General features: G+C 43.0%; 1 protein-coding gene across 1 annotated transcript; it reads right to left on the minus strand.

Moving 5' to 3' along the window:
- Positions 1-471: 471 nt before the first annotated feature.
- SLC35E4 (solute carrier family 35 member E4) lies at positions 472-21,475 on the minus strand. Its single transcript, XM_066603183.1, has 3 exons — positions 20,845-21,475; positions 17,830-18,594; positions 472-4,122 (listed from the first exon to the last, which is right to left on the minus strand). Exons 2-3 carry the CDS (start codon positions 18,461-18,463, stop codon positions 3,692-3,694), a joined length of 1,065 nt encoding a protein of 354 aa, XP_066459280.1. The 5' UTR covers positions 18,464-18,594; positions 20,845-21,475; the 3' UTR covers positions 472-3,691.
- Between the last annotated feature and the right edge of the window lie 2,025 nt (positions 21,476-23,500).

Below are 23,500 nucleotides of genomic sequence, written 5' to 3' on the forward strand. Positions count from 1 at the left end.
CGTCAAAGTGTTGGACCTCAGTCTATAAATCCCCATATATCCTTATAGGGTATATGAACTAGGGTTGTGCTTATGATACTAATTGATCTAACAAAGTGTAGAATATCCTCGTACTGTATACTAACTAAAACAGTATAGAACTGATAATCATGTTTGCAGGCAGGACAAAATCTTAAAACAACCTTTTTCCTACTTAATTGAGGAATTTGCACATAATGCTAGAATTTCCATAGTTTTAGGGACTTTTGACATGGGACAGAATTAGGAATCATGATGCAGTCAAATCCTCAGGTCCAACTGCGGATTTTGATGCAAAATTGCAGGCAGGTTTCAAGCAATTTTCAGTTCTGCATCAAAAATACTGCAGGTAGCCTGTGGATTTTGGTGCAGAATTTGCCACGGATTGAGGTGCGGCCTATTCTGTGCGAAAGGTCCCTACGAGACCCCATAACTGTCACACTGTTTCAGATGTGAGATGTCTTAAATAATAGACATATATTTATTAGGCGTGTCTGTGGAAAATAATTAAAACATTTTACTAATTAACAGTCAATTGGAGATTTACAATAAACCACAGTGTTAAATACAATAATACCAATAGGAGAAAACTATTCCACAGAAACTTCAATTACAACAGAATGCTTTAACAAAATATATCATTGCATTTTCCTATCAAGAATAATCACAGTTCATAAAGGTTTGCGCCTAGATGACAAAATAACATAAGGCCAGAACATCAGACAATGACAGTAACATGTGGCGGGTTTCTTGTGCTGATATATTCGGAACAACATACAATATCTCAAATGGGATTACATAGAAATAGCTTTTATGTATATACAAAATATTGGATATAGACTGCAGCTGACATAAAAGGTCTATAAATAATGTGACTTTTGGGTCACTAACATCTGCAAAAGAAAAAGATGATTTCTAATCCATACTGCCATTGTTACCTTTCCTGTGCATGTATCCATTCTGCACTTTACTGCTAGTAGAATAAGAGTATATAGATTGTACATTGTGCTTGTACATGTGCTATTAGTGCAGTGTGATGGAGAGAGGGCTAGTTATATTACAGAAGAACTTTGGCAGGGGGACAAAAAGACACTTTCTCCCCATCCCCAGGCCTCTTTTATACTGCCTGAAGTCCCAGCTGTATCTAAGGGACCAGCAAACATCTTCCGCTGCTGGAATTGATGGACATTCTTTGATATGGAATAATACCGCCGGCTGTCTGATTGAGTCATGGTCACCGTCCGCTTTAAGGCAACAATCCAAATATATTTTGGCCGCTATTTAGCAAACAGCATGAACTAATAAAATTCATTATAGAGCCACCCTCAAAAAACAATAGCACTTTAAAAGAGTTGTCCGAGAGCTGAAGAAATCAAACTAGCCGCAGGAAATAAAGAATAACAATATGGTCCGCTCACCGCCTCTCAAAAACCCTTGTATTCCACCAGCGCATGGCATGCTGCACTATTTTTTTTTTCAGCTGTAGGAAATGTAAAATTAAAAAAAAGTGAACAAACATTAGTTGCCTGTTACATCCAACTCGGAAACGGATTTGGCTGACGCTACTGTAAAGTATATAAACAGCAATGGGTGCACACCTATAGTAAACAAAAGGCAGCAAGAAAAAAAAAGTGTGTATAAGCCAAATGTTGTGTAATAAGCAAATACAGAATACTCTATATCCTCGCTTAATAAATGTATTAATTTTTTTGCACATAGTACGGATTAAAAATTCTTAAAAGGCGTTGGTGGCAGTGGGGAAGGGGTGGGGTAGAGGTGTGTACAATAAAAAACACATACCCCCTGCTGTGCGCTGCTTCCCCCCATCGCTTCGGTATCAGTTTACATTGGCTGTAGCCATGATGCGGGTTGTTTACACATGTGACCGCCAATAAGAGCCCGGCATGGATATCATCAGTAACATCCGGCAAACCTGCCTCGAGGCTTCTACATTAGACTCTACGAGACAGGTTTACTGGACGTCACCAGGCCTGCTGACCAGGTAACTTCACCTGTCAGATGCTGCAGTGCCGGACTGCAGAAACAGCTGCAGGGAGTATATTTCTTTTATATAGTTTTGGGTTTTCTTGCTGGGCTCTTCTTTTTTTTTCTTGCCGGTATCTGTTAAATCTGCCACTGTTTCATTGCAGATGCTTTGGTGGTCTCTGTCAGTCTTTATTTTCCTGGAGTGGTGATATACCATCATATGACCTCTACAGCTAATCACTGGCCTCTTTTGTCATACTTTCTAGAATCATCATTGAAGCCAGTGACTGTCAGGAGATTTAAAACATATTTTTAGTTTTATTTCCTGCAATCAGTTTAAATTCTTCAACTCTTAGACAACCCCCTTTAAAGATTACATACGCCTTCATGAAAAATAATTACATTGCTGCAGTGCTTGAAAAATTATGCAATTTGTTTTGTTACTGCAGCTTTTTAGCAGAATGATGTATCTCCATGGTAACAGACTACAAACAATTATTTAATCCTGCAGCCATACTTGCCTGCAATCTCTTCCCTACTTCTTGCTAAAATTGCATAATATCTTTATTATTTATAATACACTAGAAAAAAAAATAGGAAACAGACAAAAAGAAGTAAGACTGAATGATCACATTGTACAGGGTTCGTAGCCTGTTAGCATCAAGAGTAGTATTGAGTAAACTGAAATAGTAGAACCCTGTTTCAGGTCGAACTTTGCTCATTTCTGTTCAATGAGAGCCTGAACCTCAGGCGGTGTGTCTTGGCCGAAGAAGGAAAAAGAAGGAGAAAAAATTAAAGGGAAGGAAAAAGAAAGGACAAAGAGTCCTGTTCCTTCCTTTTTCCTCCTTTCTCCTTCTCCCTTATTAACTATGCCTTTACACAGCTCATAAGGTGACCTAAGAGTGTTATACAGGGCTTCTATAGCTCAATGAACCAGCCAAACTAAACTTTTCAAAGGTTCACTCATCACTACTCAAAGGACTTAGATGTCCATAGCAGCTGTAGACACAACATGACAGGATAACTTTGCAAATACTCTTCATTAAAGTTACTTTTTTAATTTTGGATGTATTGAAGAGATAACTAAGTAGCTGCAAAAGGTGGGCACAACCTTTAAATAAAGGTATCTATCAGATAAACACTCATACGTGCTCATTTTTAAAGCATTTGATGACAGTGGCATTCTAAGAAGATTGCGGAACGCTCTTCTTTTTGCTGCAGTTTCCCATTTATAAAAGTCTGATAGTATATGGCACCCTATGGTTAAGATATACTGTGTACTAGATTTAGTAAGTAGCAGTTACCTCTGTCATATTTACTAGTACCTCTGAAAAAAGACAGGTCAATCTATTTCAACCAGAAAATGAGAAAATCAGCTGGCTGATGTTTTTGGCTGTTGTCCAGGTATCCTAACATGGTGTTCAGTAATGAACACTATTGTATGACATACAGATAAGAAAATATATTATCCCTCTGAAGAACCAGAGTGAACTAAAATAAGGAGCTAAAATTACATTAATAGGTCGTTTCTTGAAAGAAACATTCAGTCAATGGTGCCCTCTAGATGCCCCGATAAAATCTACTGTTTAGATGCCGGATTGACATTGGATTTTATTTCTTGACACTTTTCTTCACGTGTCTAAACTGTTTAGTACGTAAGTTCGAGGCAGGAGGGACCTAGTCAGACTTAACACGTCTTTTCTGTGGCATGAAGAGGACGTCTGGAGCCGATGTATCCAGCTATGAAGTCACAGTTATGGTACATAAACATCCCAGCCAAAGTAAGACCAATGCCCGTGTAACTGAGAAATGTCAAATGGCTTCCAAAGACCACCCTCGACAGGACAAGGTTCCCAATCACATTTAGGTTGCCTAGTACATGGATGGTGACAGCAGATGTAAGTGTGATGACACAGAAGCCTGCAAGGTTGTACAGGACAGATCCCAAGCAGCTGAGAAGGATGAAGAGCCAAAGTCTATCATCGCAGTCAGGTGGGATCTCCCAGACCACCTCCCTCTCGAGCAGCACTGCAGCAAGCAGCAGGATACAGAAACTGGGGATGGACATCAGGTACAGCAGGGTCACAGAATGGAGGTTTTCATCTTTGAGAAGCAAACCTAAAATCAGAACAAGGACATGTTTATTATAAGAAATGATGAAAATCGGTAGAAGTACAAAACTTTCTTCAAATGACTAAAGCTCAAAGCTATCACTTGCATATGCAGTGAACATAGAAAAATGGCATATTAAAGAGGTATTCTGGTTTCGGCACATAAAAGGTTGTTCTTTGCTAAATAGAAAATTCTACAATTTTACAATATAGTGCATAAAATCTCTGCCTGCAGTTATTCAATAAGAATCTTCACTTTTTTTTCTCCAGTGGCTAAAAGCCTGTCCTATTTTTGTGATGTAGTTTTTATTGGTACCATTTTGGGGTACATACGACTTTTTCAATCACTTTTATTGCATTTTTAGGGAGGCGAAATAGACAAATAAATGGATTTTTGCTCTTTTTTTTTTGCATTCTTTTAAATGGCATTTGCCATGTGAGATAAAACATGTTTTCAATTTATTGTATGGATGGTTACAGATGTAGAAATACCAAACATATGGCTTTTTAATTAATTTTAAAGAGTAGCTGTGCTTTCAGCTAAGTTTTGACATGTCATAGAGACATAAAAGTATTAATCAAAGGGGGGTTCCGCTGCTGAGACCCCTGCTGATCTGAGAACTGCGCCCCTTGGCTATCTTCTCTGGTTTTTAGCGGCTTCTGGCAGCTGTAGATAGACTCATAGAGGTATATCACACTCTCTATAGAATTCCATGCGGGACATCTTCAGCTGTCAAGTGAGTGCTACAGCCCCCTCAGACTAGCGATCAGCAGGGGTCTCAGCAGCGGAACTCCCACTGAAGGATACTTTTGAAATATTTTTATGAAATGTCAAAAAAAAACTGAAAGTGTAAGTACTCTTTAAACAAAAAAACAGACAAAGTGTGCCAAAAAAGTCCCCCTTTATGGGACTTGAACCTGCGATCTTAGGATCGCTCAGCTAATACACTGCAGTATTTCTGTACTGGAGTGTGTTTTTGCTATTCACTTACATTGGAAGCAATGGCAAAACCAGATGCCACTATTAGACCTCTGTTTGCCATGGCAATCCATTGGCCCTCCACGATTTCATGATGGAGGGCTGATGACATCACACAGGGGCTTTGTTGATTTTATACCCTGGTTCCCCGAAAATAAGACAGTGTCATATTAATTTTTGCTCCAAAAGATTTCACATTTTTACATGTATAGCTGCCTGGACACTCTTCAAATTTACTTTATTAACTGTAACTATGGCTTAATTTTGCAGTAGGGCTTATAGTTCAAAAACTCGTCAAAAATCCTGAAAAACCATTCTGAATCCTCAAAAATCCAGCAAAAGTCTGCTAGGGCTTATTTTTAGGGTAAGTCTTATTTTCAGGGAAACCGGGTACATACCATGATCAACATGGATTGCGGTGTGTAAAACGTTAATGGCAGGGATCAGTGTTCTCGCCAATTCCCTCTATTGCAGCGGGACCCCGGCTTTCCGGTAGCCTGTTTCCTTCATACTACAGTAATAATCATTCACTACCCTCCTTGTTCATTATACATGTAGAGATTGCTTTGGCAATTTGTATTCTGGGAAGTGTAATATTTATGTGATACACTATGCAGTAATATGATATAAAAAAAATACTTATAAACTGCAGAAAAGTTGGTTATTACTATTTTATTCTATGTAGGATCCACTCCCGACCTTGCTAAAAATGGTGGTTTCACACCTGTGCTTGGGGTTTCGCTTTCCTACTCCATTCAGGAATGAACAGACCCCACTGACTATAATGGGATCCATTCGGTTTCCACTCAGCCGAGAAAAAGTGCTACATGCAACGTTTTTTTCTTCCAGTATTTTGAGCCAGATCCTCCGACTAGAGGTTCCAACGCAGATGTGAAACCGGCCTAAATGCTACTTAAAAACCACATAAAATTATCCCCCGATACGCGTCTCTTTTAGATAGAATCAAAGTTTGAACAGCAAACCCTTTACTCTCTAGTGCTGTAATGGAAGTACATTGTAATTTTGCTTATCATGTAAGATTTGTATGTAACAAAATCATTTTACTTTGATCCAGAAATGACACATAAATATTACACGCAGTATGTACAGTGAAGTATTTGGACGTTTACGCCTTACTTGCTGGAAATATGTATAGCTATGTGGTTGTTTTATAGCGATGTGTCATAGTATTTTGACTTCCCCTTCGTCTCTTAGCTACTGAACACAAACCAAAATACTGTACTTACTACTAAATGATGGGAGTGATCAACCTTTCCAGTAAATCACAGAAATTACTAAGTCAGACATCTGGTGACTATTACAGGACATAATGCTTTACTTTACAGCCTGATGAAAATTCCGCTTACTACGGTATGGTGACTATTCAGATGCCATTTCGATTTCACAGACAAAAGAAGGAAGATATAGCTGAATATACCATACTGTTGCACTGCGCTAATTGCATCTAATATACTTGCCTATTGTGACAAAGATGTCAACGCACTGGGATTACACAGAGAGCGCAGTAATATGCAAAATTCTGCAATATCTACAGCATAAGTCGTGTCTAATATGCCACGGTTGGTAGCAAAAAGTTATAGTGACATACCCATAGGTTCATAAGTAGAGATGAGCGAGCGTACTCGGATAAGCACTACTCGCTCGAGTAATTTGCTTTATCCGAGTATCGCTGTGCTCGGGTCTAAAGATTCGGGTGCCGCTGCGGCTGACAGGTGAGTCGCAGCGGGGAGCAGGGGAGAGCGGGCGGGAGAGAGGGAGAGAAAGATCTTACCTCCGTTCCTCCCCGCTCTCCCCGCTCCGTGCCGGCACCCGAATCTTCAGGGACGCGCACAGCGATACTCGGATAAAGCAAATTACTCGAGCGAGTAGTGCTTATCCGAGTACGCTCGCTCATCTCTATTCATAAGCGATTACAATACTTCAATAAAGATTATGTTGTGACTTTTATTATATATACATACATACATACACACACACACACACACACACACACACACTGCTCAAAAAATAAGGGAACATTTAAAAACACTTGACATGTCAGAGCAACAGGTCAAAAATGTAGCTCAGCGAAGGTCTGAGTGCTGAGATGTCTATAGAAATCTATGCATCTGTCTTCAGCTGCCAAAATGAGCCAATAAGCAGCAAAGACAGCTGAAGGGGTACAGCAGTCAGGTGAGTGCTGCAGCCCCCTCATTTGAATGATCAGCGGGAGTCTTAGCACCTTTGAGCATCACAGTATAACCCCAAGTCACTAAGGGTGCTATTACATGGCAGAGCTTCTCCCCTACACATCACAGTTAGAAGAACACTGATTAGGGACGGCACCTGGACTCATCCTAGTGATTGAGTCCAGGTGCTAGCTGCAATCAACATAGGTCTGCTTGCATTTTGCAGGGGGGAAACACTCCGTGTAATAGCACCCTTAGGCCTCTTTCACTTGGGCATTGCAATTCTCAGCCGCCTACATTGCGCATGAAAATCGCATGAACAAGAGAAAGCCCAAGTCATGATAAAGTCTTGCTTTTTCTCAACCATTCAGACGGCAGGGTGCGGCGTACCCCAGAATTCCATCGGCCATAGTATGTAGTGTCTCTCTCGCCTTCCCTGAAGACGGCCCAGACACCTATATTCCCTATCTGCATGTTATGCAGACCCCCTATCCCCTCCCCTTTGACAAGTGCGGCTGCTAAACGTCTGATGTCATGAATGGTCAGCTGGGCGATTCCTGACACTGTTCCCTTTATGTCAGCACAGTGGTTGACTCTCTTTCCCCTTAGTGTGAGGACACTTGGACTAGCTACAGTGTGCCATCTGTATGCATGCGAGTTCTTGGTAGGGTTCCTGTTCTGTGTGGTATGCATTACCTGGTGTGTAGGTGTGAACAGCGACTTGTTTTGTATGTCTGTCAGGTGGCCAGACATATGCTGTATGAACAGTTGTGTTCTGTGTGTGTGAGCAGTGTTGTGCCCTGTGTTTTGTGCATCTCTGCAGGTTCCTAATCAAGGATAGCTAGGTCCCAGATGCAGACATTGGGCCGTCCTTATTAGGGCACCTACCCTGCTTTTAGACAGGGGTGCCCCATTTTTCCTGATTATTAAGAAGCAGGTTTCCTTCTATCTTTGCCTGCAGTGGTGTAATTGGCCTGTGGTTTTAGTAGAACACCATCTTGCATCCACGTGGGTGCGATGCTGTAGTGCGCTGCACGGACAGAACAGTCCTGTTAGAAAGATAAAGCATTTGTAAACATGGGTACTGGAGATGCAAAGGCAAGACACCCCCCCAAAAAGGGAATGTTTTTGCAGGTGACCACAGACAATTACTCTTTCCTTATCCTTCCTGACGGATCATTCTCTAGTTTTGCTATTTTGCAAGTGCCCTTGTCACTACTGGCAGCATGAGGCGGTAGCTGCAGCCTAATCAGGTTGCACAGGTAGTCCTGTTCTGTGACTCCCAGCACAGTATCAAGAGCATGGAGCAGATACCAGGATAGAGCTGTTACACAGGAAAAGCTGGAGAGGGCCATAAAAGGGCATCAACCCAATGTCAAAACCGGTATCTGATTTTTTTATTTTTTTTTTTGTGAAGAGGAACAGTGGGAGCACTGCCAGAGCGCTACAGAATGACCTTTACTGGGCTGCTGGTCTGTATATTTATGTCCAAACTGTCAGAAACAAACTCCATGACGGTGGTACGAGGACCAATGTCCTGTAGTGGGATCTGTGCTCACAGCGCAGCACGACTCCCAAGGGACAACGAACATCAACATTGTCAGGTGCGCCCTTGACGCTCTGTTCTCTTTACGGATGACAGCAGGGTCACGCGTTGCACATGTGACAGAAGTGAAGGAGTCTGGAGATGATGGAGATCAAGGTCTGATGTGCGATTTAAGTGTTCCCTTAAATTAGCTTGTGTCACTCTACAGGTCTATGGTAATAAAAAAAACTGCCTATAAAAACCTAGAATAGAATATATTACAGGAGTGTGTAAACCTTTTACTTGGCAGATTATTGCTACCATTGTACATAAAGTGTTGATTTATAAGAATTTCTCAGGCAGTACAAGTGCTGGAAAGTGTAATGAAAAGCAGAATAATGCATGGGACTTTTCAAGATTTAGGCCAAATGCACACAGGCGGAAGTTTTGCGACGGGATTTCCCGCAGAATTACCACCTGTGTCCGCTGCCATAGGATTGCATTAGATAATGCAATCCTATGCAGACAGCCACGATTTGACCGTGTGAAAACTTGTGCGGTAAACAAATCACGGCATGTCCTATTCCTGTGCGAGCCTCCTGAATTGAAGCTTTATAATAACTACACTTTAGGTAAGTGGCCAATATAACTATATAGCTGGTAACTACCTGTTTAGGACCTTATTATGCATGTAAATGCGAGAGGTTACAATGACTCAGCAGGCGCCACCTATTAGAAGGCAACTTTCCTACAAATCAGTGTCCAGCCTTTTAAACAGGCTCTGCAATATGACTGGGAATATAAGGCAAAGCCAGAGTCTTCTCCAGAGAGGAAAGATAACCATGCACAGACAGCTGTTTCGGGGTGAATGCCTCCTGTCAGTACACAGTTGGTTTCTGGTTGGCTGGGTGAGACGTCTATGGCGTGGGAAAGGAGGGTTCTAGTCCGTACACCATCCGATAACTACTCCATAGAGCTACCCTTACACAACCCCTCTACTCTCACAGTACACGAGGGGAGAATATGAAATCAGATGTGCAGCTGCAGGTTATAGATATAGAACCGTCACTTGTACTGTAGCAGCATAGTGAAAGCTCCAGTTATAACCAGACTATGTCACAGGAACTTCTCAACGAACGTATATGCTTAGTGGCGGCCTGTAACTGATGCTATATTTTGGCATCTGTCACCCATAGGTCATTAAAGGGGTTGTCCCGCGCCGAAACGGGGTTTTTTTTTCAATAGCCCCCCCCGTTCGGCGCGAGACAAACCCGATGCAGGGGTTTAAAAAAAAAAAACGGATAGTGCTTACCTGAATCCCCGCGCTCCGGTGACTTGTTACTTACCTTGCGAAGATGGCCGCCGGGATCTTCACCCTCGGTGGACCGCAGGTCTTCTGTGCGGTCCATTGCCGATTCCAGCCTCCTGATTGGCTGGAATCGGCACACGTGACGGGGCGGAGCTACGAGGAGCAGCTCTCCGGCACGAGCGGCCCCATTCAGAAGAAAGAAGACCGGACTGCGCAAGCGTGTCTAATCGGGCGATTAGACGCTGAAAATTAGACGGCACCATGGAGACGAGGACGCTAGCAATGGAACAGGTAAGTGAATAACTTCTGTATGGCTCATAATTAATGCACAATCTACATTACAAAGTGCATTAATATGGCCATACAGAAGTGTATACCCCAACTTTGTTTCGCGGGACAACCCCTTTAAGACAGCTGTTAAATGTTTTTCTTTACAGTTGTATGGAATAGGGTAGTCTACTATGTTCTTCCAGAACTTTTTTCAGTATAGTAAAATATATCAGCCTGATGGAGGCAAAAAGGGCACATTTTTGGTCTCCATCTGGCTATGTAATATTATAGACAGGCGTTAAATGGAAAATTACAAATCTGTCAACTATCATCCGATTGCTCAATATGTTTTTACTGCTGGCACTGTTTTAACCTAACACCCTTACGTTATGCCAGTTCATAACTCATTCTATTGTCTAGAAACTCTAGTAAGTCTAGTTTATAAGGAAGACACTTGACACACCAGACAGATGATTCACAGATGCCAATATAATCCCTCGGGGGCAGGACAGGTGGCATGAAGTGATGCATCTCTATTATGCTATATAATATTATGACAGAGCAAATGCAAATCAATAATGTTACATTATTAAATGGCTTTCCACATTATATAGGAAAATTTACAATTGGCCTCTGTGATATAGGGATACTGATAAATTGTCACCCAGCTTTCTGTGTCAATCTGCTACTGTTCTGGTCTAGGGAAAGCTGGGTTGAACTCATCAATATAAATTCTGCCCTCTGTTTACACCTGCAAGAGAGTTGTCTTTTGATGTAACATGTTTCTGGGACCAGCAAAGAAGACTTTTGTGACGTTAACAAAGGGACAAGGGGTGTCAATTACCACTATTTCCCTACCATTTGTCCTTCAAAACTGAAAAATGAAATTTATAATGGGGATTATGGTTCATCTGAAGGTCCCAGCTCAACAGTGGTTATATTTCCAGAACTATGAGGGTACCACAGATCTGATTCAGTTACTCCCGCTGCTGCGTATCACCCTAGAACCAACAGAATTGCCTATATGTGTAGCCAATCTGTTACATATCATATTTTGTATCCACGCATAGGTGGATTTATGATATGAAACATAGCAGCCATAACTTCCCTACTGGGGCGCCTTCTGGGGAAATATGGCTAAAATGTTAAATCGAGGGTTCCATCTAGATGATCTACGCATCTACTCAGCACGCTTATCAATGATGTAAAAAAAAAGGCCAGCAGAGGTGTGGTTCTAAGAAGGATTTAAAACTAAGAGGGTTCCCTCCCCAAACTGTCAGACCAAGGAGCGGTATCAAAAAGCAGTTTTTACAAGATCTCTTCCCCTGCGTAGACTCTGTGCCCAAGACTATTAGAAACAACATAGATTGGTATTTTTCTCTTATTTTATCCCTTTTTGCTTTATACTGTTTGTATGTATCTGTGTGCTCTTTACCCTTTTATGTAAATCTTGTGTATATTTTTATCTAAGCATAGTTAATCCTTTTTAGAATAAACATTAAAATGTTAGTCATTTTTGAACACTCTAAGCGATCCATAACTCTGAGGTGTTTGGTAACTTTGTAGACTGGTGGAAACCGAGATGGCTGACCTACCTGTCAGAAACGGTCAGTGATGACAGCAAGGTGTGTTGGGGTGTGATACGCTGTGCAGGGTACAATGTGGGCTCCAACTTTTGCCCCCTACATCCAATCTCTGGCCCGAACATGTCAGCTGCACCTCAAGAACATCGCAAGAATCCGCTCTTTTCTCACTGTGGAGACGTTAAAAACGCTTATTGTCGCCCTCATCCACTCCCGGCTCGATTACTGCAACTCGTTGCTGATCGGCCTCCCCTGCACCAGACTCTACCCTCTCCAGTCCATCCTGAATGCCGCAGCCAGGCTCATCTTCCTGTCCAGCCGCTACTCGGACGCCTCTGTCCTGTGCCGGTCACTGCACTAGCTGCCCGTTAAATACAGAATTCAATTCAAACTCGCTACCTTCATCCACAAAGCCCTCCACAGTACAGCGCCACCCTATATCGCCTCCCTCATCTCAATCCATCAACCAGCCCGGGCTCTCCGCTCTATTAACAAAACCAGACTGTGCGCCCCTTTAATTCGAACTTCTCATTCCCGCCTCCAAGACTTCTCCAGAGCAGCACCGGTCCTCTGGAACGCACTACCAAAGGCTACCCGAGCAATCCAGGACTCGCAGAACTTCAGGCGTGCTCTAAAAACGCACCTCTTCAGGGAGGCATACCGCATTCCCTAAACAAACCTCTCTGTACTCCGCCTGATAACATGCTCCCTGACCTACTGACTGCAATCCCTGCTAGCCATCATAAACCGCTCCTGCAGTCACACCGTTTCTGCCGTCACACGGCTAAATGTCTGACCATTGTCTATGTCTATGTGTATAGCATCGCTCACTCTCCACCTCGCCATACTGTGCACATCTCCAGCCCCTTTACCCTCTGTATCACCCCATTACTTGTAGTATGTAAGCTCGTTGGAGCAGGACCCTCACCCCTATTGTATCAATCAACTGATTACTATATGTAACCGTGGTTCTGTAATGTTTGTATTTTGTCTTTCTGTATTCCCCCCTGTCTATGTAAGCGCTGCGGAATATGTTGGCGCTATACAAATAAAGATTATTATTATTAACTGACACACGTGCAGCATCCAGGGAGCTGGAATTAAGTCGACCCTGCAGTCTTCCCCCTGGGTGTCGTATGTTACAGGTTGGTGATTGTCAGACCCGTAAACAGCCATTCGCCGTCCAATCCAGGACAGCCTCATTTATTACTACAGGTCTACATACCCATTGGCTTGAGAAAACGGTGGCTTTTGGGCATGGCTGGAGAGACTTTTAACAAAGATTTGGACTTGAAAACAACAAATGTGAAATTTAAAGTTTTGGGTTTAACATGGGTGATTGTGTTAATAATTAGCTGTGGGCTACCCCACTTAGCATAAAACACAGGGACTCTTATGTGGTTAACAGGCTTTGAGTATCATTAAAAGGCTTTCATTCCCACAAGGTAAGATGGTGATCATTCATGCAGTCTGTCCCGGTCTTACCCCTCTACCACTTTGAACCCTTGTCCAGAGATCCTCCCATCTACATCCCTGCGGCCAGCTTGCTGAGAAAAGGCATGTAGGCATGCTCTTGGACTGTAACCCATAGTCAGCAGGATACTGTAGATATGTACATTTTCCTGGTAGTCACCATCAGTCAATGTACACTAAGTCAGAATTATTATTTCTTGGAAACTAGAATGAGACTACCTCAAGGTAAGAGAAGTTCCTGTTCTCCATGCTGTACTATGCATCAGAACTCATATCCGTGAATAGCTTCAAAGGAATCCATAATGAGATAATTATCCATGCTCAATATGTTATTAGAAATGTTTGTGGTGACTTGTAAACAGTGTGCTGTGTGCATACAAATATAAGGATGGACATGTGGACAGCTGAGCTTCTACTCTCCGAACCTGCAAAGTGACCTCTTCACTTGTTATAGAGCATGACCACAATGTCCTCCTATGTAAATCAATGAGCAATTCCTGGCTTTCTGTAAGCAGATCCCTGGTACAGCTGTTGCAGCAGCTCAGGCAAGATGGTTGCATCCGAAAAGAAAAAAAAACACATTTAGAAAGTAAAAACAGATTAGAAAAAGGAGCATCTTTAAAGGGATTGTCCAACTTAATTTTTATCTATGAAGGTTTCCCCCATGTTAAAAACAACAAACAAGCTGATGCTCACTTCTCCTGGCTCCCCTCTGGGTCCAACCCCGTCTCTTCGTCATGACTTAATGTTTACAGGCTACAGCAGCCTGTGTACAGGATCTCACAGATTGCTGCAGCCAATGACAGAGCTCAGCAATGACTATAGTTTATAGTGTCTACAGGGAGTCTGAGGTGGACTGAGACACTCCTATAGCGGGGTGACGTTCTCTTCCGTTAGCAATAGGAGGTTTAATTGTTCTTGTATTGTACGGTTACTTTTAATATGGAGCAGGCAACACCGAGTTGCGATGAGGTTTCTCACGAAAGCACAGGGAGGAGTTAAAAAGGGAAGTCAAACGCCTATTTGGCACGCAAGAGAATGGTGTCCTTAAAAAGTGTGCAGATATTCTGCCCTGGTTGGCGGCTCTAGGACAACAACAGAAAACATGTCAAGGAGTCAACCGCTTGACTTGATTCCAAGAGAGGGATTCGGAACCCCGGTTCTTCAGTTCTGCTGACCAGGAAGACACTTCTGGATTCATGATAAGGACAACATGTTGACACAGCTCCTGTCTTATCATTGGTTCTGGCTGCTACTCTCTCCTCCCTTTGCACCTCTGCCTCCTTTGATTGGCTGCTGTGTATAAACGCAAGTCTATCACCCAATCGCCAGGTAGGCAGTGCATGGAGAGCCGATTTCTACTACAGCAAGGACAGAATGATTTTAAAGTACAGATTACTAAACTTCCAGTGAGAAAAAAAAATGACTTCGGGTAACGGACACATAAACCGATGCAAATGAGTCTTAGAAAGAGGGAGAATGAAGGGTTGTGATAGTAGAAGCACAAGGCGATGCAATAGTTAAACCAAGGTTATAGGGATTCTAAACCTTAGAGTCTTGTTTTAATCTGCTAGCCTATTTTCAGTTATTAGGCCATGTACTACAAAGACTGGTAAGCGTGTAATTGTAGGATTGTGTCCCTCCCGCAGTCTAATTTGCAGAGCTCAATGTCAGTAACCCACCTCCGCGTCTCCTGCTCTTAGGTTATTTTTACATCTCAGCAGAGCGAATATAGGGCAGGCTAATTATAAAGTTTACCTCCCCTCAAAACCTGAATAGTTTTTTTTGTAAGTCAAGTTTAACTTATTACTACTGTTTACTTAAGGTGTCACTGCCTCACAGGTTTAAAGATGGTTACTTGCAGACAGGGATTGAGAACATTCCCATTCCCTTTAACTGCTTAGGAATGTAGGTATCTTTGGTATCTATCTACCTAAAAACATTGACTTCGGCATGGTTTCTTAGTTCTTTTAATTTACAGCATAAATCATGCATTCATTTTATAGTAGGTTTCATTACAGTTGTAGTGATACCAAACGTGTACTTTTTATATCTCATTAGTAATGATAAAGCATTTTCTAACCGGAAAGGCTTTTTTTCCCCCTCTATGTTTAGATACATTTTAACATTTTATTTAGCTTTCTTTTTACATTTTTTAACTCCCACTAGAGTACTTGAGCATGCAATGTCTTGATTGCTGATATATACTGCAATACTTCTGCATTGCAGTGTGTTATGCAAGGCATCCTATGAGGCCTAGAATCAGGGATTAACGGGAATACTAAAATGGCAGACCTGGGAACCTTCATCACGTCAACAGCTGCCATTAAAACCAATTGGTATCTTGCAATCACATTGCAGGGGTGTCAATAGCATGAAACAGGGAGCACTTCCCTTTGCATAACTACTTAGATGCAAAGGTTGTTATTGGCCCCAAGGTCTAAGAGATTAGACGACCTGGATCAGAGTCATCGGTAATCTTGGAGTTGCAATAGAGTGGTCAGGACTCAAAGAACTGTTCGGTGCAGAACCAGATGAAGGTCGTTTTACCATTCAGTTTTACAGGGCATACTTAGACTACAACCAAGACTCAGTGGAGCCTCAAAACACTTTGCACTTTGTATACTTGAATAAAAGTCCGTAAAACAGAAAGGTGAATAATCTCACTCTGGTACTCTGCTGGACAGTACTCCAAGTCCTGACAGCTTGTTATCCACCTCTTCACCCAAATGACTCATTACGATGCGCAGGCAGTATCCAGCAACCTTTACTTTACAAGTGCACAAAATGTTGTGCAATACACAGCAATTGCCACGCACACATTTTACCATGGGGAGCCCACACATTTAGCACCTTGCTTGTTACTGTAGCAGCAATGTGTCAGCTGTAATATACTCAGAAGTATTTCCTATTTTGTATGTATTGCATGTTGCCTTTTGGTTCCACATCTCCCTATTTAGATGGCAAATCCAATCAAAATGATGTTATGTTCCTTTATGTCATAGATACATCTTAAAAGAGAACATTGGAAAATTCTGAGGTGCTTATACCCATTTGACCCAGTTCAAAGTTTCAGTCATTGATCTTAATGGTCCTTTGGTTAGTCTGATCAGTATGAAGAAGCCATCCACTGGATAATTCAGCACTGTGAGCTATAATGTGGCGATTCAGCCACCTCTGCACAGTAAGGTCAAGCAAGTTATATTTACAATACGTTACCTGAGAGCAGAGAATTATAAATGATTAATCTATACGACTCTTCACTGACTTCACTCTGCACTAAACTAATAATGCAAAGACAGAAAACTACTTGGAAGTATTTTTCACCTCTCTGTATTCTGGTGATTTATTACTTAGCATAGAGCCCCCTCTGAATGGACAAGACACTTCTCTGCTTGAGCACTCATGAGTCAAAATGTTAGCCTTTTCCAATCCACTGTCTGACGTCTGAAGACATTCTGATTGAAGCCTGTACAGCTCTGATGTCGGAAAACGTCCGGCAGGGTATTCTTACTGTATATTACTGGCCGCTCTGTTGTCGGGGGCCTTTCCAGCATGTCCTATAAAGCAGTACTGGCTCTAGCCAGCAGATGGCGCCATTGTATAATGGCAGAAAGAGAAAGCCCCTTAGGAAACCCTGAATCCAAAATTGGATTGCAAAGGGTTAATATAACCATCTATGTAGACCTGAAATGTTACGGTAATCTGCATTCAAACCCGACATTTGTCTGGTGCATTTTAAAAAAAAAAAGCAACAGCCAGATGTTACATGTGAGTGAATGGAACATACGTTTTCAGCCACATCACATGCCCTACCTGTGGATTGTAGTTGTGGTCTTTCCCACTATCTCATGCACAAGGGCGCAGATATATTATGGCTCTGTACAACCTCCATGTTTTAAAGGGCCATAGTGCAGCAGTCTATGGGGCCCTACTATACATCTTTATGCCTCCACTTCCATAAAACATTTTTCCCATTTAGTATAAATCCAAGAGGAAAAAACAATGGTTCCATGTCCAGTACTACTAACAGGAAGAATATCTCCATTATATGGTGTTACATGGAACACCATACACTTTTTTTTTTTTTTTTATTTCCAGCTACCATGTCCCTGCATGAACTTGTGAAATACTGTCTATTTACCTCTGTGGTTTTTCTAATACAGTGTGGTTCCATATACGCAAAGTATTTCCTACACAAACTAATCAAGTTACACAAGACCAAGTTTTTTTTAGTAAACATGAGACAAACAGTATCAACCACTATATCATCAAAACGCATGCAGTTCTAGAACATACTTCATACAGATATATCGCTGCACAAGAGCTGATGAGAACATTAGAACACATTGCACATATCAGTATCTACTGTTGGCAGGTACTTACTCTGTTGTATGGATTTCAGCCCCCTGAGAAATGTTGATGCGAAAAGGTAGATGCATCCAGTCTGGTCAAATTGCACCTCTCCGACAATACTAAAACAAGCTCCTAGACATATGGGTATCATGGCAGTATATTTAAGGATATGGTGTTTGGTGCCCAGGAAAAGTTTCGAAAGAGCCAAGGTGAAAATGGGGGTAGTTGTATAAATCATTTGTGCAAAAGAAAGTTGAACATAACTCAGTCCAAGATTCCCAAAGGCAATGCTAGAACAGAACGTCACACTCAGGAGGAACACTTTAAAACGAGCACCGGTATTCAGGTTCAATTCTTCCTCCGTGTTTACATGAATCCATCCGAACCTGAGAATGGGATAGTCCAACAGGATGGCTGTGAGCATGTGAAGCGATGACAGTAACAAGGGGTACCTAAAGTTATAAACAGCAAATATCCATTTGTTAAGACTAGAGATGGTGGTACCTGTTATCAACCAGGTAAGTATGGCAGCAATGAGGTACAGTTTGTTGGTGCCTCGTTCCTGGGGGGCTTGTTCTGGCTTCGGGTGCATGATGGCAGCAGGAGACGCTCTATCAGTAGATTCCATTTCAACCTCATCTTTCCTGCTCTGTGCTATACACATTGAATAATTTTGGCAGTATTCCTTAGTGGACGTCGTCACTCCTGGATATGCGTGATTCTTGTTTAAGTGTTCCCACTGCTGTGCTTACTTCTCTTCATATCTTCTTTTTCATGGTCTTGTAGCAGTCAGAGCTATTTAGAAATAGATATACGTAAAACAACAAATACAAAAACCAAACAAATACACAAGATTTCATGTTTCTTCAGTATCTAAGGCCAAATGCACATGGGCGAAAATTCCGCAGCGGATTTCCCACCCGTGCTGGCTGCCATAGGATTGCATTAGATAATGCACTCCTATGCAGGCAGCCGCGATTTGACCACGTGCAAACTCACGCGGTAAACAAACCGCGGCATGTCCTATTTCTGTGCGAGCCTCGCAGAGGCCTGCACAGAAACATCACTAGGGACGCGCCGGCTCTGGTCTGAGCGGCTGTGCGAAAGCCGGAGTAGAGCGAGACGCCGGGAGGAGGTGAGCTCCAGGTTACTGCAGGGGCTCATCTCGTATCCCGCTGCGTGAATTCTCGCTCGGGATCCGACCTGGCCGTCTGCAAGAGGCTTCACACCTGCGCCCGGGGTTCAGGGAGCAGGAAAAGGGAATCCCCATGCCAAACAGCTCTGTCTCAGGACGGAACCGAACAGCACGGAACGGACCTCATTGGCTATAATGGGGTCCATTCAGTTTCCGCTCAGTTACCCGGCTTTGGAAGGAAGAAAAAACACTGCATGAAGCACTTTTTTTCCGGCATTTTGAGCCGGATCTGTGACGGAACCACTGACTGGTCCAATGCTGATGTAAAACCAGATGAATGAGGATTTTCACTTGTTTCTTGTTCTTTTGTAGAGAACCAGGAAGCTTACAAAAAAAACAAAAAAAAACTAAAAACGTGGTTGCTTTCTCATAAGCATATTATGGGGGCACTTTTGTGCCTGTATTACAGTTGAAAAACAGAATCTGCTTAATCATGCAAATTAGAACTCCATCATGATAATCCCTAAGATTTATATGTACTTCAGTACCATAACAATTCAGGATTTGCAAGTTTAAGACAGTAGACCAGTCGGGCCGGAACACTTGTCCATAATAGGGGTACAAAAATGTGTCCATAGTATATCAGTATGAAAGCAGTCTTACTGTTTAAGGCCGGCTGAACACGGCCGGATTTGAATTGCAAAATCCACGAATGATCCGCGGTATTTCGCACCCATTTTAAAAAATAGAGCATTCGCATGTCCGCTCAAATGAGTGAATAGCAATTGCGATTTCCACGAGCGAACTTAAAAAAAAAAAATCGCAATATGTTCTATTTTCATTGAAGTTAATGGAAGCCATCCGACCCGCAGCCCATCCGCAATTGACATTGTGCATAAGTTTGCAGGTACCCACTTCATCGCCTAGTGACGGCATGCGAAAACTAAAATTAAAAAAAAATTATCTGTACTGCGCATGACTGACGGCGAGCGTCCGCGATCATCCACAATACGAAAAACAGAAGGTACACGGGAGTCGCCGACAGCGGTCAGAGCCCGATTCCAATGGGGCCTCCCGCATGCCGAATCCGAATTATTCGTGTGAGACTGGCCTTATTTCATCTGATCACTAGGAGTCTTTACAGCATACACTGCTATATGTGCAATACTATTGATAAAACACTAATTAATTGATTTTATAATGGAATGTGTCTTTAAGGGGCTAATTCACATTAGGATTCTCATATACGGTAAACGTATAAAAAAAAAACAAAAAAAACCTACACCATTTTAAGCATATCTGTACTCTTATACAACGTATGCATTAAACGGATAGCCATACGCTTCTATGGTAAATTATACATTTTTTTCCACTGTAAACTTTTTTCTTAATGACATTTTATGGCTAAACACTTCTGTCGTTAAACATTTGATAGCAAACGTATACGTTAAACGCACAGAGACATATAGCCATAGATTTCCATTGACTGTAATCTTTTTAAAAAAAATGATATGTTTCCATACTTTTTTCTGGGCCAAACAAGTGTAGTTAGGCTATGCTTTCTCATCCCACAAGAACCCCTTTCCTAAACACATGGGGGTCCAGCGTAGCCACAAGTATGCATGTTTGAACTACGTTTGACCCATTCTAGCCTATGGATACATAAAGCTATACATTCTTATATATGATTCATGGATCCTTCAATCCTAGAGCCCCTGAGCCAAACAAGTGGGGGTGCAGTTACCGATCAGTAAGGGTTCTTCAGAATGTCACCTACAGCCCGAGGACAACATAAGAACTGAACTAAATAAACAACAGATGCAAATTCGTCAAATCTGATGATCGTCCGGACTGAGCGATCGTACAGTGTGACAAATCGCTACATCGATGGTTGCAGTGAAGTCCCCTACCTGGTCGTCTAGAGCTGACAGTCAAGCATCGTTCACCTTCAGCCATCCTCTCGGTCTAACCCCAACACCAGGCGGTGTGACGCGTGCCCCTCGGTGAATGAGTCTAGCGTGTAAACATGGGAGCTGCCGGTGAGGATGATGTGAGCGCTGCCTCCTCCTCCTCCTCGTGTAGTCACCAGCCAGGAGCTTGCAGACGACTGGAGCAGATCTCAAGGCTCATTGAGAACTAGTGACATTACACGTTACATACTATCCCGCAGTCTCCTAGCAACAAGACAGTGAGGGGAACATAACAGCATACGAGGTCTGGTGATTCATGGGCACCTCCTTTCCTGCATGAAGCAGAGGACTGGCACACAAAGCCCTGCCCTCCTCCCAAGCACATCCCAGACCTCCCATGTCAGCCTTCCAAATTTAGCTCCTCTGCCCTGGACCAGTAAACAGTTCCTGGAAGCAGATGCAGAGCTCTATACTGAAGCAGGACACAATGTATCCCCGGCACTGGCGACCACCAAGGGGAGCCCAGCGGACTACAGCACGTCACGCGGAGCAGCTCCAGTGTATGCCAGTGATGACGTCACCGGTCTCCTACACTCACACGCTCTGCTTACAGGTGTGCGGCGAGTGCTACATTGTCAGTGACAGCACAACACTGATGACACAGCGCTGCCCGCACGTGATTGGTGCACGCTCCTGTCAATCACAGCACACGCGTTCTACTGAATGAGAGCAGGAAGTGACGATAGGCTAATTGGAATCAAGAGGCGGAGCGTGGCTGCTTACCAGTGCTCTGATTGGTGCGTTGTGTTGTCGGTGTATATTGATCGCTGCTGGACGCATATTCACTTTTTCCACCCCACTTCTGCCCTAATCAGCAACTCCAGCAACCTGATTGGTTGTTTGGGAAGGCTGGATGTGCACGAGGATAGAGTTACAGAGATGTGCCCGTGAAGCAGTGAAGCCTGAGCCGTCAGTGGCAGTGATCGGAGCTCGGGGCTCATGTGTATGCAGTACACATGGTGTGTTGTGTGAATATGGTGCATGTTAGCATGTGGTGTGCGGGTATGTGTGTTAGGCTACTGCGTGGTGGTGTGCTAGCATGTGCTCATGGGTGTATGTAGTTAGCGTGTATGTGTTGTGTTAGTGTTTTTATACAGTACATGTGTGGTCGTGTGTATGTGGTGTGTAGGCTGTATGGTGTAGCCAGAGCATATAAGCGTTTGGTTCTCTGTGTATGTGTGCTGTGGTCGTGTGTATGCGGTATGTGTGGTGTACTAGCGTGTGGTTGTGTGTATTCAGTATGTTGAAGCATGTGTAGGCTGTGTATGTGTTGTGCAAGTGCGTGCTCCTGTGTATGCAGTACGTGTGATGTGTGAATATGGTACATATTTGTGTGCACGTGCGATACGTATGCGCGGTGCATATTAGCGCATGTGTTTGAGCATGCATATTAGCGTAATAGACATGCCACACACAACCACACGCTAATATGCGCTCCACACGCACACACGCTAATATGTCAACAAACACGCATGCTAATGTGCACGTTAATGTACACACACTAAAGTGCGCGCACAAACACGTGCTAATATGCACTCAAACACGTGCTAATATGCATCGCACGCAAACACGCTAATATGTACAACACATGCTAATATGCACCGTGCTCAAACACATGCGCTAATATGCATTGCGTGTGCACACAAATGTGACATATTCACACAACACACACCACACGTACTGCATAAACAGGACCACGCAACTGCACAACACATACACAGCCTACACATGCGTCAATGTACTGAATACACATAACCACATGCTAGTACACCCCACATACCGCCTACACAAGACCACAGATACACAGAGAACCACACGCTTACATGCTCTGGCTACACTACACACGCTAATATGTACCACATACACATGACCACACCACATGTACCGTATAAAAACACTAACACAACACATACACGCAAACTACATACACCCATGACCACATGCTAGCACACCATCGCGCAGTAATACCTGTACACACATATCCACACACTAATATGCACCATATTCACACAACACACCATGTGTACTGCATAACCATGAGCCCCGAGCTCCGATCACTGCCACTGACGGCTCAGCACTGCTTCACCTGCACATCTCTGTAACTCTATCCTGGTGCACATCCAGCCAACCCAAACAACCAATCAGGTTGCTGGAATTGCTGATTAGGGCAGAAGTGGTGTGGAAAAAGTGAATATGCCTGCTGGACCAGTTTGCGTTGCTTAGCGACTTTTTACTAAAGGGCCGTAATCCGTTGTCATGGTGACGCGGCAGTTTAGTGTGCGGCGGGCCGGGTGGGCTAACCTCATTTCTGCCCTTTTCTATCCCTTGGCTGGTAGGGAGCAGCACTGTAGTGTAAGGAGCGGGGTTACGTAGTCAGGAAGAGCATGAGCAGGGGTCAGTGAGAAGCTAATTGGTTTCCCTGTCTGTAATCAGAATACAGCTGCGGCCATACAGGAAGGCTGACACATTTCGACTAGTTAGGGCAGATTTGTATTGCGGGTTTTGTGATCGCTGTCACTGAAAGGCATTTTCGCTTTGTCGTTCACACGCAGATATGAATTCCGTATTCCACGAGCGTAAGAAAAATCGCAGCACA

This window comes from Eleutherodactylus coqui, chromosome 5, assembly GCF_035609145.1.
Source record: "Eleutherodactylus coqui strain aEleCoq1 chromosome 5, aEleCoq1.hap1, whole genome shotgun sequence".
Classification (NCBI taxonomy): domain Eukaryota; kingdom Metazoa; phylum Chordata; class Amphibia; order Anura; family Eleutherodactylidae; genus Eleutherodactylus; species Eleutherodactylus coqui.